At 48.1% G+C, this 17,415-nt stretch overlaps 1 protein-coding gene across 1 annotated transcript; it reads right to left on the bottom strand.

Annotated features, from left to right (window-relative positions):
* Positions 1 to 555: 555 nt before the first annotated feature.
* LOC123991570 (T-cell activation Rho GTPase-activating protein-like) lies at positions 556 to 11,994 on the bottom strand. The gene is made up of 10 exons (XM_046293197.1): positions 11,861 to 11,994; positions 9,241 to 9,325; positions 8,296 to 8,349; positions 7,692 to 7,755; positions 7,403 to 7,563; positions 6,487 to 6,648; positions 6,248 to 6,357; positions 5,529 to 5,709; positions 5,204 to 5,300; positions 556 to 2,067 (listed from the first exon to the last, which is right to left on the bottom strand). Exons 2-10 carry the CDS (start codon positions 9,265 to 9,267, stop codon positions 911 to 913), a joined length of 2,013 nt encoding a protein of 670 aa, XP_046149153.1. The 5' UTR covers positions 9,268 to 9,325; positions 11,861 to 11,994; the 3' UTR covers positions 556 to 910.
* Positions 11,995 to 17,415: the final 5,421 nt, after the last annotated feature.

Below are 17,415 nucleotides of genomic sequence, written 5' to 3'. Positions count from 1 at the left end.
CTCTTCTGGGAGCCACCAGCCAGAACATGCTGTTCTCTTAATGAAGGCTGTTAGATTGTGTTGCATAACTGGCCTAAAAAGGAGAAGAAAGTCGGGCCTAACTGGTCTAATACTCACAGCCCCGACCCCGCATGGCCCATATTAGTTCCTCATTAATGCATTTGCTAATGGCGTAGTTGAATGGTGAGAGGAAGTCCATCTAACCTAGCCTGGTTCCAGATTGGTTTGTGTGTTCTTAGTGTGACAATAGTAAGACAACGCAAACATCTACAAGCCTACAATCTTTCTAAAATGGCTGTGTTAATGTTGGTAGAGCCCATGGGATGAACTGAGAAAGCAGTATGGCTTATGTATGTATGGGAGCTCGTCCCTTGTACTTGCATGCACACAAGGTTGTTTTTGAGTGGAACTGCGAGCTTGGGGTTGCAATGGCCAATCGATTCTAGCCAAAGCTGCAAAGTCACAGGACTTGAATGCTCCTAGGGCTTCCCTCCCCCCAAAACAATCCCCCAAAAAGTGTAGAGACTTTAATAACTGGAGAACAAAGTAACATTGTAACATAAAGGTGCTTTATTGTAGTGGAAAGAAATATGTTGTAGAGTCAAGACACAAAAATACACAAATTTTTACAAAGTTACACATTTATGTACAGTACATATCAGTATATTAACAAAAGTAAAACTGGAGGAGATATATCCAAAATACCTGCAGATTCAGATTGTGATTATTTACATAGCTTTTCTGTAGATACACTAGAGGAGTATCTACCTTCATTAATAGCTTTTTGGGTGAAATATCTTTCATTCCGTACTCTAAACAGTACTACTCAGCAAGTTCAACCTAGCAGTTGTACATTATAGTTTATGTACATTCAAAGTGAAAAGTGAGATATAATGTCAGAAAAAGGTCATTAAACGTAGGACTCCTTGGCGTAAGAATACTCCTCGAATACGGGCTGGCTGCACCTCCGTGACACCGTCTCATGATGTGACATGGTCTCATGGCGTGCTCTCGACACAGACTCAGACATCGCTCGCTGGCGGAACCCTCCGGAATGTTGTTGGACTGCGGTGACATCATCACTGTCTGTCCCCTGAAAGAAGCAGTCTGCGTATTGATTGACGGTACAGGAGTACATGAAGTTTGCGTTCATAGAAGCTGGGCGCGAATTCCTGCTAAGAGTGGCGGCTGCGGCCTTGACAGTCATGGAGCCGTAATGTGACAGGGTGAGCTGAGCCACACTCTGGACTGCCTGCTCGTACGAGGGGGGTTGCAATGGCAGTCTGTTATCCACCTGCTGGAAGGCCTCCATGGCAGACAGGGGATGCTTCTGCCTGAGAGGAGCCTCGGCCTCACTCTGGGAGTCCTCCTGAAGGGTTCCACAAGGGAAAGGTTTCTCCTTCTGGAGGTGGCCTTTCTTCAGACTGATTCGGGCGAATGTTCCCAGGTTCTTGGTCGTCATCGGGGCTTTGCTGTTCACCTTCATGGACTGGGTGCGTCGCTTGGCCACTTCCACCGTGTCCGCCCTCGGATGTGTGGACTGGGCCCTGCGTGGGCAGCCCGGGGAGGCCAGCGGCGAGCTGGTAAACACAGAACCCTCCGATGCATTGGAGGTGGTGCTCGCCAGGGAGCAGGATGACGAGCATGACGGATGGCTGCCGCCGAGTTTGGGAAGGGACAGCGTGGCGGCAGGCCTGGTAGCGGCACCATGCCCCGGGAGCAGGAAGGAGTCATTAGAGATCTGCTTTTTGAGTGGCTGCTCCTCAAAGTCCCGGCCCTCCACGGAGAAGTCGTCATGGCTACGGGCCAGGTTCCTTTTCCCAGCAGAGAGGAAGATGATTGGCTCTGAGCAGCGGCGGTTAAAGGGTGTCTTGTTGGTGAAGGAGTGGAAGATGGCATTGGTAGGGCAGGAGGGGACAGTGCCACGTTCCATCCTGCACGCGGAGAGGAGAGATGGGGACGAGCTGCCACTTTCCCCCTCTCTCTGCATGGACCCCATGCTGTCCCCCTCAGAGTCCGGGTCAGTGCTGTCATATGCAGAGTCGTGCCGCTGTGACAACACAGATTCTGAGGAGAAAGAGGCAGAATGTTGATCAGTTGCAGTGTATGATTCCTATTCCCATCATTCTACTTTTCTTGCTACGTAGCTTAACTTTCTGAACATTCGAGACGTGTAGTCCACTTGTCATTCCAATCTCCTTTGCATTAGCGTAGCCTCTTCTGTAGCCTGTCAACTATGTGTCTGTTTATCCCTGTTCTCCTCTGCACAGACCATACAAACGCTCCTCACCGCGTGGACCCTACTCTGGTGGTCCCAGCGCGCACGACCCACGTGGAGTTCCAGGTCTCCGGTAGCCTCTGGAACTGCCAATCTGCGGTCAACAAGGCAGAGTTCATCTCAGCCTATGCCTCCCTCCAGTCCCTCGACTTCTTGGCACTGACGGAAACATGGATCACCACAGACAACACTGCTACTCCTACTGCTCTCTCTTCGTCCGCCCACGTGTTCTCGCACACCCCGAGAGCATCTGGTCAGCGGGGTGGTGGCACCGGGATCCTCATCTCTCCCAAGTGGTCATTTCTCTTTCTCCCCTTACTGGCCTCCTTTGAATTCCATGCTGTCACAGTTACTAGCCCTTTCAAGCTTAACATCCTTATCATTTATCGCCCTCCAGGTTCCCTCGGAGAGTTCATCAATGAGCTTGATGCCTTGATAAGCTCCTTTCCTGAGGACGGCTCACCTCTCACAGTTCTGGGCGACTTTAACCTCCCCACGTACTCTTTCCTCTCTGCCTCCTTCTTTCCACTCCTCTCCTCTTTGACCTCACCCTCTCAACTCACAAGGCAGGCAGACCTCATCTTTACTAGATGCTGTTCTTCCACTAACCTCACTGCAACTCCCCTCCAAGTCTCCGACCACTGCCTTGTATCCTTTTCCCTCTCGCTCTCATCCAACACCTCCCACACTGCCCCTACTCGGATGGCTCTCTCTCCCCGCTACTCTCTCCTCTTCCATCCTATCATCTCTTCCCTCCGCTCAAACCTTCTCCCACCTATCTCCTGATTCTGCCTCCTCAACCCTCCTCTCCTCCCTCTCTGCATCCCTTGACTCTCTATGTCCCCTATCCTCCAGGCCGGCTCGGTCCTCCCCTCCCGCTCCGTGGCTCGATGACTCATTGCGAGCTCACAGAACAGGGCTCAGCCGAGCGGAAATGGAGGCGCCTCCCTGCGGACCTGGCATCCTTTCACTCCCTCCTCTCTACATTTTCCTCCTCTGTCTCTGCTGCTAAAGCCACTTTCTACCACGCTAAATTCCAAGCATCTGCCTCTAACCCTAGGAAGCTCTTTGCCACCTTCTCCTCCCTCCTGAATCCTCCGCCCCCCCCCCCCTCCTCCCTCTCTGCAGATGACTTCGTCAACCATTTTGAAAAGAAGGTCGACGACATCCGATCCTCGTTTGCTAAGTCAAACGACACCGCTGGTTCTGCTCACACTGCCCTACCCTGTGCTCTGACCTCTTTCTCCCCTCTCTCCAGATGAAATCTCGCGTCTTGACGGCCGGCCGCCCAACAACCTGCCCGCTTGACCCTATCCCCTCCTCTCTTCTCCAGACCATTTCCGGAGACCTTCTCCTTACCTCACCTCGCTCATCAACTCATCCCTGACCGTTGGCTACGTCCCTTCCGTCTTCAAGAGAGCGAGAGTTGCACCCCTTCTGAAAAAACCTACACTCGATCCCTCCGATGTCAACAATTACAGACCAGTATCCCTTCTTTCTTTTCTCTCCAAAACTCTTGAACGTGCCGTCCTTGGCCAGGCTCTCTCTCTGAATGACCTTCTTGATCCAAATCAGTCAGGTTTCAAGACTAGTCATTCAACTGAGACTGCTCTCCTCTGTATCACGGAGGCGCTCCGCTCTAAAGCTAACTCTCTCCTCTGCTCTCATCCTTCTAGATCTATCGGCTGCCTTCGATACTGTGAACCATCAGATCCTCCTCTCCACCCTCTCCGAGTTGGGCATCTCCGGCGCGGCCCACGCTTGGATTGCGTCCTACCTGACAGGTCGCTCCTACCAGGTGGCGAAGCTCTCACCACTGGTGTCCCCAGGGCTCATTGGCCCTCTCCTATTCTCGCTATACACCAAGTCACTTGGCTCTGTCATAACCTCACATGGTCTCTCTTATCATTGCTATGCAGACGACACACAATTAATCTTCTCCTTTCCCCCTTCTGATGACCAGGTGGCGACCGCATCTCTGCATGTCTGGCAGACATATCAGTGTGGATGACGGATCACCACCTCAAGCTGAACCTCGGCAAGACGGAGCTGCTCTTCCTCCCGGGGAAGGACTGCCCGTTCCATGATCTCGCCATCACGGTCGACAACTCCATTGTGTCCTCCTCCCAGAGCGCCAAGAACCTTGGCGTGGACAACAGTTCTCAACTAACATCAAGGCGGTGGCCCGTTCCTGTAGGTTCATGCTCTACAACATCCGCAGAGGACCCTGCCTCACACAGGAAGCGGCGCAGGTCCTAATCCAGGCACTTGTCCCTGGATTACTGCAACTCGCTGTTGGCTGGGCTCCCTGCCTGTGCCATTAAACCCCTTCAACTCATCCAGAACGCCATGTCTGGTGTTCAACCTTCCCAAGTTCTCTCACGTCACCCCGCTCCTCCGTTTCTCCACTGGCTTCCAGTTGAAGCTCGCATCCGCTACAAGACCATGGTGCTTGCCGCGGAGCTGTGAGGGGAACGGCAACAGGCTCTGATCAGGGCACTGCGTTCATCCACCTCTGGCCTGCTCGCCTCCCTACCACTGAGGAAGAAGCTCCCGCTCAGCCCAGCGCTGCCCTGGCCCCCCAATGGTGGAACAAACTCCCTCACGACGCCAGGACAGCGGAGTCAATCACCACCTTCCGGAGACACCTGAAACCCCACCTCTTTTAGGATAGGTTAAGTAATCCCTCTCACCCCATCTAAGTTTTAGATGCACTATTGTTAAGTGACTGTCCCACTGGATGTCATAAGGTGAATGCACCAATTTGTAAGTCGCTCTGGATAAGAGCGTCTGCTAAATGACTTAAATGATGTAAAAAAAAAAAATGTGTTCCCAGAAATCTGTGTTCACAGAATGTTTTCATTTTCTGTGATACAATGTGTAGCATTGCAAAGAGTGGTGCCTAAAGCAGCCCAGTTCTCTTACCTGAGCTATCTTCATCAGGATCTCCCAAAAGGCTCAGGATGTATTTTCCAAAGATCTCACTGCAATGCTCTATCAGGAACTCTGTCAGCTCTACCACCTAAAGGAAACGTCACAAAGAGCATAAAAGGTCAACATTACTTAGAAAGAGGGTTGGCATCTCCTTTCACTGAACAACTCAGTCCTGTTTCAGTGCAGACTACTGTAGGGTAAAGTTCTCGCGAAACCACAGGCCTATACACAGACACACAAAACACACATACACACACTGTGGTTTTCAGTGCCACATTGGCAGCTTCAAAGAGTCTAGTCAGAACCGTATTCTCACCTTGTTCACGGTCTGCACGTCTAAAGACATGTCGTCCTTCCGCAGCAGAGTGGGAGCGATGCACACCGCCAAATTATTGGCGTCCATCATGTTGGCGTGCACGCTCTTCGTGATGTGGTGGAACACACACAGAAGGTTCCGCAGCAGCAGGATGTTATGCCCTGGTAGCTTGTCAACCACCCTGAGAGGAGGAGGGAAGAGAGAAGGGAGGAGAGAAAGAACAGGAAGAAAATGTAGATCAGTTTGCCGCTCTTTTTTAAAATTATTATTTTAAGCTTCTCTTTTTGAGAGGGGAATTCAACGAAAAAAGAGAAGTGCCTTGTCTGAAATATACACATTGAGGAGAGAGACACTACTTCCTCTTTATCTGAATCTCTGAAAAAAACCATTCAAAAGCCCCTTGAATATATACTTTGCCACACCTACAATAGCAATGGAAAAGTTCAGGGATTTTTGTATTCAACCAAACACCTGACATTAGCATAGCTTACAGTTTTATAGGTCACCAATGGGGGTGACTGGACAGGTGGTATAGTAGCTAGTAGCTATAGTAGCTAGTGCTAATGCCACATTTAGCATAGCATTAACAGTTGGTCCTAGTAGTGTAAGTCGCTCTGGATAAGAGCGTCTGCTAAATGACTTAAATGTAAATGTAAATGTAGTGGCTAGCTAATGCTACTTTTAGCCTAGCATCAGCTCGTTAGTGTTTGGTAGCTTACCTCTTGAGCTGCAAGCCTCTCTGGTGGACATCCTCACTCTCGAGGGCCTTCGTCCAGGTATCAAACAGCTCCGACACTAGCAGACGTCCCGGGAGCTCGTTCAGAAAACTCTGTAATTAGGAGGGAATGTGTTGGTGGTTAGAACACAATGGAAGACTGCTGATAAGTAGCGAGAGTGTCCAATGGATGGATGGACGGACAGATGGGACAGATGAGTGAACAGATGGATGACTCTTTACCTTGAGTAGACCCACCAGGAGAACCACGGGCAGGGCATCCATCTCCACCTCCATCCCACTGTTGAGCTGCTCCCTGATGGCCTTTAGAGTCTTATTGTTGCATGTCGTCCTGAACACCCCCTCTGTGGAGGGGCCTTTCTTCCATAGAAGCACCAATATCTCCTGGTGGGGAGAGAGAAAAACAAGCAGAGGTCAGACCAGGCTGAGAAAAGGCATGAACAAATCAAACATCCTGCTGTGTGTGTGTGTGTGTGTGTGTGTGTGTGTGTGTGTGTGTGTGTGTGTGTGTGTGTGTGTGTGTGTGTGTGTGTGTGTGTGTGTGTGTGTGTGTGTGTGTGAGGGGGAGGGGGAAGGCAGTGTCAGAGTGAGACAGGAGGTTGGTGCATTGTGTGTGTTCATCAGCTGGAACATCACATGTAAATCAAATCAATGGTTGGGTTGCAGAAAGGCAGGTTCTTAGCAACCATTATCAAATGCTTTGTTAACTGCACTTATTAGTGACAATTTAATGACCTGATTAATCAAGTGCCCTAATCAATAAATCACTTCATAAACTGAACTACCATAATCATTCCTAGTGATTCCTAACTATTGAATTGACATGCACCTCATTCTACCAAGGTGTTTAGTTAAAAGGGTTTATTTATTTTAGAGGACGCTGCCTAGTGGGCACTACCTAGTGGGCACTACCTAGTGGGCACTACCTAGTGGGCACTACCTAACGGACACTTGGTAGAATGAGGTGCGGGTCAAATCAACTGCTCTCACTACAACTCATTATGGCAATTCATTATGGCAGTTCAGTTCATGAATTGAAAGTGTTATGTTATATCGCACAATCAATCAAATCTTTCTCACTCAATGCTGACATACAAAGATAGTACAGAACCAAGATAGTTGTGGTAGAATGACGTACTGTGATGGGCTTGGGAAGCATCCCATCCTCTGGACAGATCTTGGAGAGAGGCTGTCCAAACAGTTGGCTCTTGGAGTCTGTGTCTGGACAGGAGGACATGCTGTTGAGGGTGGAACTCCTCTTCAATTTCCTCAAGATGCTGATGCTTCTCTTACTCTTTTCTGTTATGAAAGAAGCCAAATGATTAGAGAACTTGAGTAGGTATAGATGTAGTGTGCAGTATTGGGCACAGTATACAGTAATGCTAACTGATACCATGATGTTGTTTTTCAGCGATGTTCAAACTCACCAATGGGCTGCGTTGCTTTTGCGTTACACAACTCCCTGGGCAGGGTGGGGATCTTTGTGCCGCCCTGGAAACACAAAACAGGAGATGTTGTCATGAGAACGTGTGAGGAACGTGTGGCAGGGGAGGGAGGGGAGGAGCCTCTGCTCTATGCCCCTAAACCACACCCCCTGTGTCTGCACGCCTGTTTCCATGTGAGGGTGCAGGATGGTAAGTGTTACTTGCCCACACACCCTCCTTCAACTCCTCCATCACAAACAATTTACCCCTCAGAATTTACCCCCCCAGAAACCCCCCTCAAAACACCCACCACATTCACACCAATATGTACTCAAGATCAACACAAGGTTCTCCATTTGAACGAAAGTACACAAAACCTCCAAAAAGCATCATCACTGTACAGTATCAATCAACTGTTACAACAAATACACTTGTGTTATGTAAGTGCTTGTTATCTGAGCAACATATTGCAGTAATTAGAATTCCCCCATTAAACCTAAAAATAAACTTTTTCCCCCTGAGGTCTAGGGAAACCAAAGGTGTTTCCAGAACAGTTGACACATGGATGAGAGAAGCAGAAGCAGGGTCTGTACTGTACGGTACTCACATCAAGGGGAAACTCGATAAACGGGTCCATGTCACTTCCTGTTAGAGTTTTAGCCTTAAACACAGAGAGAGAGAGAGAGAGAGAGAGAGAGAGAGAGAGAGAGAGAGAGAGAGAGAGAGAGAGAGAGAGAGAGAGAGAGAGAGAGAGAGAGAGAGAGAGAGAGAGAGAGAGAGAGAGAGATAATTATCTATAATGCAGATTAAAGTTGTTGAAGATACAGTTGACTCCTTCCAGAAGCAATTATAATATTTCGGTAAAGGTCAATGTATGCTCATTCTAATTCTATATTTACATGGTGTCAAACAAAGGCCTATATATGTCTGAATGACCATAGATCATGTTTTGACGTACTGCAATGTGTGTCTGCATTGAGTGACTTTCTAAGAATGTCCAATACTCCGTCCTTACTGATAATGGACATTTCTAGAGGTTATATCCTTAGTGATAATGGCCCTTTCTAGAGGTTATAACCTTACTGATAATGGCCCTTTCTAGAGGTTACAGTATATTCCTCTTCAGAGCCATCAAAGCCCATCAACATGAGAGAAATAGATTGAATAAGAGTGAATATTATGAAGTGGCAACACAATGATATCTTGAAATCAATAGCCGAGCAATACAACGGTATCTCGATATCAATGACCGACTGCAGACAGGCGAAAGCAGATCCATCTTTTCTACAGTATCTGCCATCACGCCCTTTGGTAAGGAGAATCTGAGTAAGGTATCAGGGAATAGGTCTACATATGACACGGTATGTGGTAATAAATCACGCAGCTCTTCTCTGTTTCAGCTGTTCTAATTGCTGTCATTGTATATTTAGCACACTGGAGAGTAAAGCTAAAGCTTCATCCCAAATGGCACCCTGTTCCGTATAGTTTTGTTCAGTGTACTGTATACAGAATAGGGTGCCATTTGGGACGGGACCCTAAGTGATAAACTTACTGTGATACTGTTGCTCAGCACCTTCATCAGAACACTTGGGTGGGGTGTGATAGAACCTGCCCTCTCTGTTGCTGCTTTAATTTTCCTGGAAAGATTAAAAGACATACATACAAATATTAATATTTGATTGATCTCAAGTAAATCCCTAGTTATTCTGGTGAGCCATAATGGAGAAAGATGGATAGAGACTAGTCCCTGTTTAGAGGGGTGTGGAGAGAGACTAGTCCCTGTTTATAGGGGTGTGGATAGAGCCTAGTCCCTGTTTAGAGGGGTGTGGATAGAGCCTAGTCCCTGTTTAGAGGGGTGTGGATAGAGCCTAGTCCCTGTTTAGAGGGGTGTGGAGAGAGACTAGTCCCTGTTTAGAGGGGTGTGGATAGAGACTAGTCCCTGTTTAGAGGGGTGTGGATAGAGCCTAGTCCCTGTTTAGAGGGGTGTGGATAGAGCCTAGTCCCTGTTTAGAGGGGTGTGGATAGAGCCTAGTCCCTGTTTAGAGGGGTGTGGAGAGAGACTAGTCCCTGTTTAGATGGGTGTGGATAGAGCCTAGTCCCTGTTTAGATGGGTGGGGATAGAGCCTAGTCCCTGTTTAGAGGGGTGTGGATAGAGCCTAGTCCCTGTTTAGAGGGGTGTGGATAGAGCCTAGTCCCTGTTTAGAGGGGTGTGGATAGAGCCTAGTCCCTGTTTAGAGGGGTGTGGATAGAGACTAGTCCCTGTTTAGATGGGTGTGGATAGAGCCTAGTCCCTGTTTAGATGGGTGTGGATAGAGCCTAATCCCTGTTTAGAGGGGTGTGGATAGAGCCTAGTCCCTGTTTAGAGGGGTGTGGATAGAGCCTAGTCCCTGTTTAGAGGGGTGTGGATAGAGCCTAGTCCCTGTTTAGAGGGGTGTGGATAGAGCCTAGTCCCTGTTTAGATGGGTGGGGATAGAGCCTAGTCCCTGTTTAGATGGGTGTGGATAGAGACTAGTCCCTGTTTAGAGGGGTGTGGATAGAGACTAGTCCCTGTTTAGAGGGGTGTGGATAGAGACTAGTCCCTGTTTAGAGGGGTGTGGATAGAGACTAGTCCCTGTTTAGATGGGTGTGGATAGAGACTAGTCCCTGTTTAGAGGGGTGTGGATAGAGACTAGTCCCTGTTTAGAGGGGTGTGGATAGAGCCTAGTCCCTGTTTAGAGGGGTGTGGATAGAGACTAGTCCCTGTTTAGAGGGGTGTGGATAGAGCCTAGTCCCTGTTTAGAGGGGTGTGGATAGAGACTAGTCCCTGTTTAGAGGGGTGTGGATAGAGACTAGTCCCTGTTTAGAGGGGTGTGGATAGAGACTAGTCCCTGTTTAGAGGGGTGTGGATAGAGACTAGTCCCTGTTTAGATGGGTGTGGATAGAGCCTAGTCCCTGTTTAGAGGGGTGTGGATAGAGCCTAGTCCCTGTTTAGATGGGTGTGGATAGAGCCTAGTCCCTGTTTAGATGGGTGTGGATAGAGACTAGTCCCTGTTTAGAGGGGTGTGGATAGAGACTAGTCCCTGTTTAGAGGGGTGTGGATAGAGACTAGTCCCTGTTTAGATGGGTGGGGATAGAGACTAGTCCCTGTTTAGATGGGTGTGGATAGAGACTAGTCCCTGTTTAGAGGGGTGTGGATAGAGACTAGTCCCTGTTTAGAGGGGTGTGGAGAGAGACTAGTCCCTGTTTAGATGGGTGTGGAGAGAGACTAGTCCCTGTTTAGAGGGGTGTGGATAGAGACTAGTCCCTGTTTAGATGGGTGTGGATAGAGACTAGTCCCTGTTTAGAGGGGTGTGGATAGAGACTAGTCCCTGCTTAGAGGGGTGTGGATAGAGACTAGTCCCTGTTTAGAGGGGTGTGGATAGAGACTAGTCCCTGTTTAGATGGGTGTGGATAGAGCCTAGTCCCTGTTAAGATGGGTGGGGGAGCCATCAAAAAGATGGTCAAATGGATATTGTCAATATGATCAAATCTTTATTATTATCTATGAGTGAAGATGTATGAGTGATTATGAGTGAAAAGGATGATTACCACTAATAATTGTATGACAGAAAATGTTTAACTATAGACGATAAGTTGTGATATCATGAAGAATGGTAATATTAACTAAAATACAGTTCCTATCTCCATCACAGATGTCTTTATACTACCTTTCAATACTAATTCTACACTTAGCCCAATACTAATTAATATAATCATATGTGCCATTTAGCAGACGCTTTTATCTAAAGAGACTTACAGTCAAGCATTTTATATCTTATACTGTATGTAATTGAATGACATAGACAGTACAGTCCCATTGATACTGAAAGTTACTACAAATACATTGATAGATCCCACAATGATTCTATAATACGTAAGCAGAGACCCACAAAAATAAAATAAAAGGGTTATTATAAATAATTGTATAGTATAACCCAGTAACCAGGTTAGCCATTTACGGCACAATCAAGGGACATTTACAGTATCTATAGAGGTAATAGTGCTGTGTTTTAGTTAGTTCTTTTATTTTTCTGTGTTTTTTTTGTTTATGCATTGTATGTGCAGGGCTCCCTTGAGAAAGAGACCTTGGTCTCAATGGTGACTCCCTGTTTAAATAAAGGTCCAATAAAAACTAACAAAATAGTAGTGCTTACCTGTGAAGTGTATCCAACCAGCGTTCTTTCACCTCAGGCAAGCTGCAGGCAAAATAACAGCGTGGCGTGAGTTACTAATCCACAGTGAAAGAGGAACAAACCAAACGCACGGACAGACAGACTAACAGACTGAAGAGACACAGCACGCCCTCTGGCTCTTTTAACTACAGCCCGTTGGAAACTCTAACTCAGTCATGGGGACAGGAAGCAGCGTCATGGCGGCCCCCGACCAAAGACACCACTTCCTCTTGGGTTGGGGCTGCTGCTGTCATCGCCATGTGGAAAGAGACACGTGGAGACTAAGCCTCAATCACCTGTATAGATGATAGGAATACCTTTATTTGTAAAAGGGGATCACTTCACTCTGGGGAAGACTGGATGTCTGAGTGAGGCCTTTAGAAATTATGTTCTTTTGGTGTTTTTGTTTTCCTTCACCTTTGGCCTACACTAGGGAGTACATTAGGGCCTACATCAGGGCCCACACTAGGGCCTACATCAGGGCCACACTAGGGTCTACACTTTGGCCCACATTAGGGGCAACACTAGGGCCCACACTAGGGCCTACATCAGGGCCTACATCAGGGCCCACACTAGGGTCTACATCAGGGCCCACACTAGGGTCTACACTAGGGCCCACATTAGGGCCTACACTAGGGCCCACACTAGGGTCTACACTAGGGCCCACATTAGGGCCTACACTAGGGTCTACATCAGGGCCCACACTAGGGTCTACATCAGGGCCTACATCAGGGCCCACACTAGGGTCTACATCAGGGCCCACACTAGGGTCTACATCAGGGCCCACACTAGGGTCTACACTAGGGCCCACATTAGGGCCTACATCAGGGCCCACACTAGGGTCTACATCAGGGCCCACATTAGGGTCTACATCAGGGCCCACATTAGGGTCTACATCAGGGCCCACACTAGGGTCTACACTAGGGCCCACACTAGGGTCTACATCAGGGCCCACACTAGGGTCTACACTAGGGCCCACATTAGGGTCTACATCAGGGCCCACACTAGGGTCTACACTAGGGCCCACATTAGGGCCTACACTAGGGACCATACTTTTGGATTACTGTAAAAGAGAGCTGTAAAAGAGGCTTTTACATACCCTTTCCCAAAAGACCAGCTCATGTACAGTTGGTGCTTACTGGTAAACAGTAGGCTGATGAACTGGTGAACCCCAGACTCTAGTCAACAACGGTCACACTTATTTAACTAGTTTGTATGACAAGAAACCGTGGGAGTCTATGACTCAGACCCCAATAACATGACTAAATTACCCATATCTACACCAACAAGGGATAGCTATCATTCCTGATCAAAACAGGCACTGATTGTTATTAACCATTTATAACATTAATAACTAAATAACTTTTCAATCCCCTTCAATTTTGTTCCATTCAATGTTATGTCTGTTTGTCTCCATTTGTGACCATGCAATTTCCAACCTCTATATTTATTTGAAAGACCCAGGTTTCCTGATAAAGTCCATTTCTGTAAAGCCTCTGACATGTGACCTGAGGTCTGATGGTCAGCTTCACACTTCCTGTTTCACCAGCCATTATCTTGTGATGGTGTAGATTTGTCGAACTTCCCTATTTCATTCAAGACCTTATGGAAAGCATCTCTGAAGAACCTCAATATGTTTTTAGGTCAATCCAAGGATACTGGATTTTTGTGCTGCTTGTGCACAGTATATCTCCCAGGAAAAGGGTCAAACTTAACTTAAAGGAGCTGTTCATTTGAATCTTGGATTTGAACATATGAATGATAGAGTTGACTCTATTATCCTCGTATTGTAATAGTTGTACTTTGAAATGCCAGCAAGCTGAACTTACTGCTCAGTAGTGGCTCATTGTGTAGTTTTCTAACCTTTAAACTTTGGGAGTTCAGAGAATTAGTCATTGTCATGTAATGTCAGTAGTGAGAAAAAAACAGAGAAACATCACTTGTTATTTGTTATGTCTATGTTGAGAACGATGAGTGAGAAATGTTTTACACTGAGTTAAAAGAGACGTGTTTCCATCTGAGTGTGCCTGCCAGTTCATATGTCTCTCTCTCTCTCTCTGTGTGTGTGTGTGTGTGTGTGTGTGTGTGTGTGTGTGTGTGTGTGTGTGTGTGTGTGTGTGTGTGTGTGTGTGTGTGTGTGTGTGTGTGTGTGTGTGTGTGTGTGTGTGTGTGCATGTGCGCCTGTCTGCATACGCGTCTGTGTGTTTGCACATGTGTGAGTATGAGTGGGCACTCATGTATGGACACGGAGGATGGCTGTTGCTCACCAGAAGGACACCACACAGACGGCGAGTGGCCAGGCCAAAATGAGGGAGGTCCTGAGGTCCCTCCCTCTTCCTCAAAGCCATAAAGCCACAGATCCTCCAGACTCACCCTATGCTTCAGACGGTAGCTAGCACTGGATCTAAATGAGAGAGAGAGGGTGAGAGAGAGAGAGAGTGAGAGAGTGAGAGAGTGAGAGAGAGAGAGAGAGAGAGAGAGAGAGAGAGAGAGAGAGAGAGAGAGAGAGAGAGAGAGAGAGAGAGAGAGAGAGAGAGAGAGAGAGAGAGAGAGAGAGAGAGAGAGAGAGAGAGAGAGAGAGAGAGAAGGAGAGAGAAGGAGAGAGAAAGAGAGAGAGTGGGAGGAGCAAGAGCAAGAGAGAGACAGGGAGAGCAAGAGACACACAGAGAGAGAGAGAGAGAGAGAGAGAGAGAGAGAGAGAGAGAGAGAGAGAGAGAGAGAGAGAGAGAGAGAGAGAGAGAGAGAGAGAGAGAGAGAGAGAGAGAGAGAGAGAGAGAGAGAGAGAGAGAGAGAGAGAGAGAGAGAGAGAGAGAGAAAGAAGGAGAAGCTTAGGTGGCCATGATGGAATATGAAGGCTAGTAGGCCTGACTAGGACTGCATCTCTGCTCATCAGGACTAGATAACTCCACTTCTCTATCCAATGGCTTCTATAGGTACTAATGTATTCCTCATTATTGTCTGTCTGTCTGTCTGTCTGCTCGTGAGGAGGAAGGCACACTCTCATGGCCTAGGTCACCATTTTTGATTTGCTACGAAATTCAAATTGTCACCTTGTCGCGTGTGGATCCACAGACCTACGCATTTACTGTATGACTGGTCGTGGAAACATTTTGTGATTTTGTGTAGAGCCTAGAATCAAAGTGTTCCGGTAATCAGGGTCCATTCAGGCAAAGTAAATAGAATGGAAAGTGGCTGCATCCAAAATGGCACCCTATTTCCTCCCTGTGAGCTCTAGTCAAAGTACTGTTGTGCACTATAGAGAAAATAAGGTGCCATTTGGGAAACAGAATTGATGGAAGGTGGGATGGGGGAAAGAGAGATGGAAGGAAATTGAGGTTACATAATTATACTGGTTCGTGAGGAAATCTACACACAATACCTCATAATGACAAAGTGAAAATGTGTCTTTATAAATTTTTGAAAATGTATTGAAAATGAAATGCAGAAAAATCTCATTTACATAAGTATTCACACCCCTGATTAAATACATGTTAGAATCACCTTTGGAATCGATTACAGCTGTGAGTCTTTCTGGGTAAGTCTCTAAGAGCTTTCCACACCTGGATTTTACAATATTTGCACATGGTTATTTTTAAAATTCTTCAAGCTCTGTCAAGTTGGTTATTGATAATTGCTAGACAACCATTTTCAGGTCTTGCCATAGATTTTCAAGCTGATATAAGTCAAAACTGCAAGTAGGCCACTCAGGAACATTAGAGGTCAGGGAAGAGGTCAGTGACCTGAAGTGTGGTGCCGGAACAACAACCTCTCCCTCAACTTCAGTAAGACCAAGGAGCTGATTGTGGACTAGATGAAACGGGGGGGCGAGCACACCTCCATCTACATCAACAGGCCGCAGAGGAGAAGGTCGACAGCTTCAAGTTCCTCACTAGAGACTTGGTCCTAAATGGTCCTAACACACGCACAGTTGTGAGGGCGCGACAGCGCCTCTTCCCCCTCAGGAGGTTGAAAAAGTTTGGCATGGGCTCTCAAATCTTCAAAAAGTTCTACAACTGTACCATTGAGAGCATTTTGACTGTCTGCATCACTGCCTGGTATGGCAATAGAACCGCCCTCAATCGTATGGCGCTAGAGAGGGTGATGCGGACAGCCCAGTACATCACTGGGGCCAAGCTCCCTGCCATCCAGGACCTCTATATCAGGCAGTGTGGTAGGAAGGCCCGGAAATTTGTTAAAGACTTCTCTCTGCTTCCGAACGGCAAGTGGTACCGGTGCATCAAGTCTGGCACCAACAGGCTCTTGAACAGCTTCTATCACCAAGCAAATAAGACAAGCAAATAAGACTGCTAAATAGCTAACTTAATAGCTATATGGACTATCCGAGTTAACCTTGTATCCTTATTGACCTTTTATTTTTGCACACTCACAGGGCCCTACACACTCACAGGGCCCTACACACTCACAGGGCCCTACACACTCACAGGGCCTACACACTTACAGGGCCTACACACTCACAGGGCCTACACACTCACACTCACAGGGCCCTACATACTCACAGGGCCCTACACACTCACAGGGCCCTACACACTCACAGGGCCTACACACTCACACTCACAGGGCCCTACACACTCACAGGGCCTACACACTCACAGGGCCTACACACTCATAGGGCCCTACACACTCACAGGGCCCTACACACTCACACTCACAGGGCCCTACATACTCACAGGGCCTACACACTCACAGGGCCCTACACACTCACAGGGCCTACACACTCACACTCACAGGGCCCTACACACTCACAGGGCCTACACACTCACAAGGCCTACACACTCACAGGGCCCTACACACTCACAGGGCCTACACACTCACAGGGCCTACACACTTACAGGGCCCTACACACTCGCAGGGCCCTACACACTCACAGGGCCTACACACTCACAGGGCCCTACACACTCACAGGGCCTACACACTCACAGGGCCCTACACACTCACAGGGCCCTACACACTCACACTCACAGGGCCCTACATACTCACAGGGCCTACACACTCACAGGGCCCTACACACTCACAGGGCCCTACACACTCACACTCACAGGGCCCTACACACTCACACTCACAGGGCCCGACACACTCACAGGGCCTACACACTCACAGGGCCCTACACACTCACAGGGCCCTACACACTCACAGGGCCCTACACACTCACAGGGCCTACACACTCACAGGGCCCTACACACTCACAGGGCCTACACACTCACACTCACAGGGCCCTACACACTCACAGGGCCTACACACTCACAAGGCCTACACACTCACAGGGCCCTACACACTCACAGGGCCTACACACTCACAGGGCCCTACACACTCACACTCACAGGGCCCTACACACTCACACTCACAGGGCCCGACACACTCACAGGGCCTACACACTCACAAGGCCTACACACTCACAGGGCCCTACACACTCACAGAGTCTACACACTCACAGGGCCTACACACTTACAGGGCCCTACAAACTCACAGGGCCCTACACACTCACAGGGCCCTACACACTCACAGGGCCTACACACTCA

Source organism: Oncorhynchus gorbuscha, linkage group LG12 (genome assembly GCF_021184085.1).
Source record: "Oncorhynchus gorbuscha isolate QuinsamMale2020 ecotype Even-year linkage group LG12, OgorEven_v1.0, whole genome shotgun sequence".
Classification (NCBI taxonomy): Eukaryota; Metazoa; Chordata; class Actinopteri; order Salmoniformes; family Salmonidae; genus Oncorhynchus; species Oncorhynchus gorbuscha.
Note: the sequence above shows the minus strand (reverse complement) of the source record. Positions and strands in the feature narration are given on the sequence as shown.

Bases quoted from the DNA above. Each gene is read 5' to 3' on its own strand.
- LOC123991570 (XM_046293197.1), bottom strand. From the start codon at position 9,267: ATGAAGGTGCTGAGCAACAGTATCACA. The intron at 7,564-7,691 runs GTGAGTTTGAAC...CTTTCATAACAG, and splicing joins AAAAGCAACGCAGCCCATTG to AAAAGAGTAAGAGAAGCATC. The intron at 5,301-5,528 runs GTGAGAATACGG...CGTTTCCTTTAG, and splicing joins ACGTGCAGACCGTGAACAAG to GTGGTAGAGCTGACAGAGTT.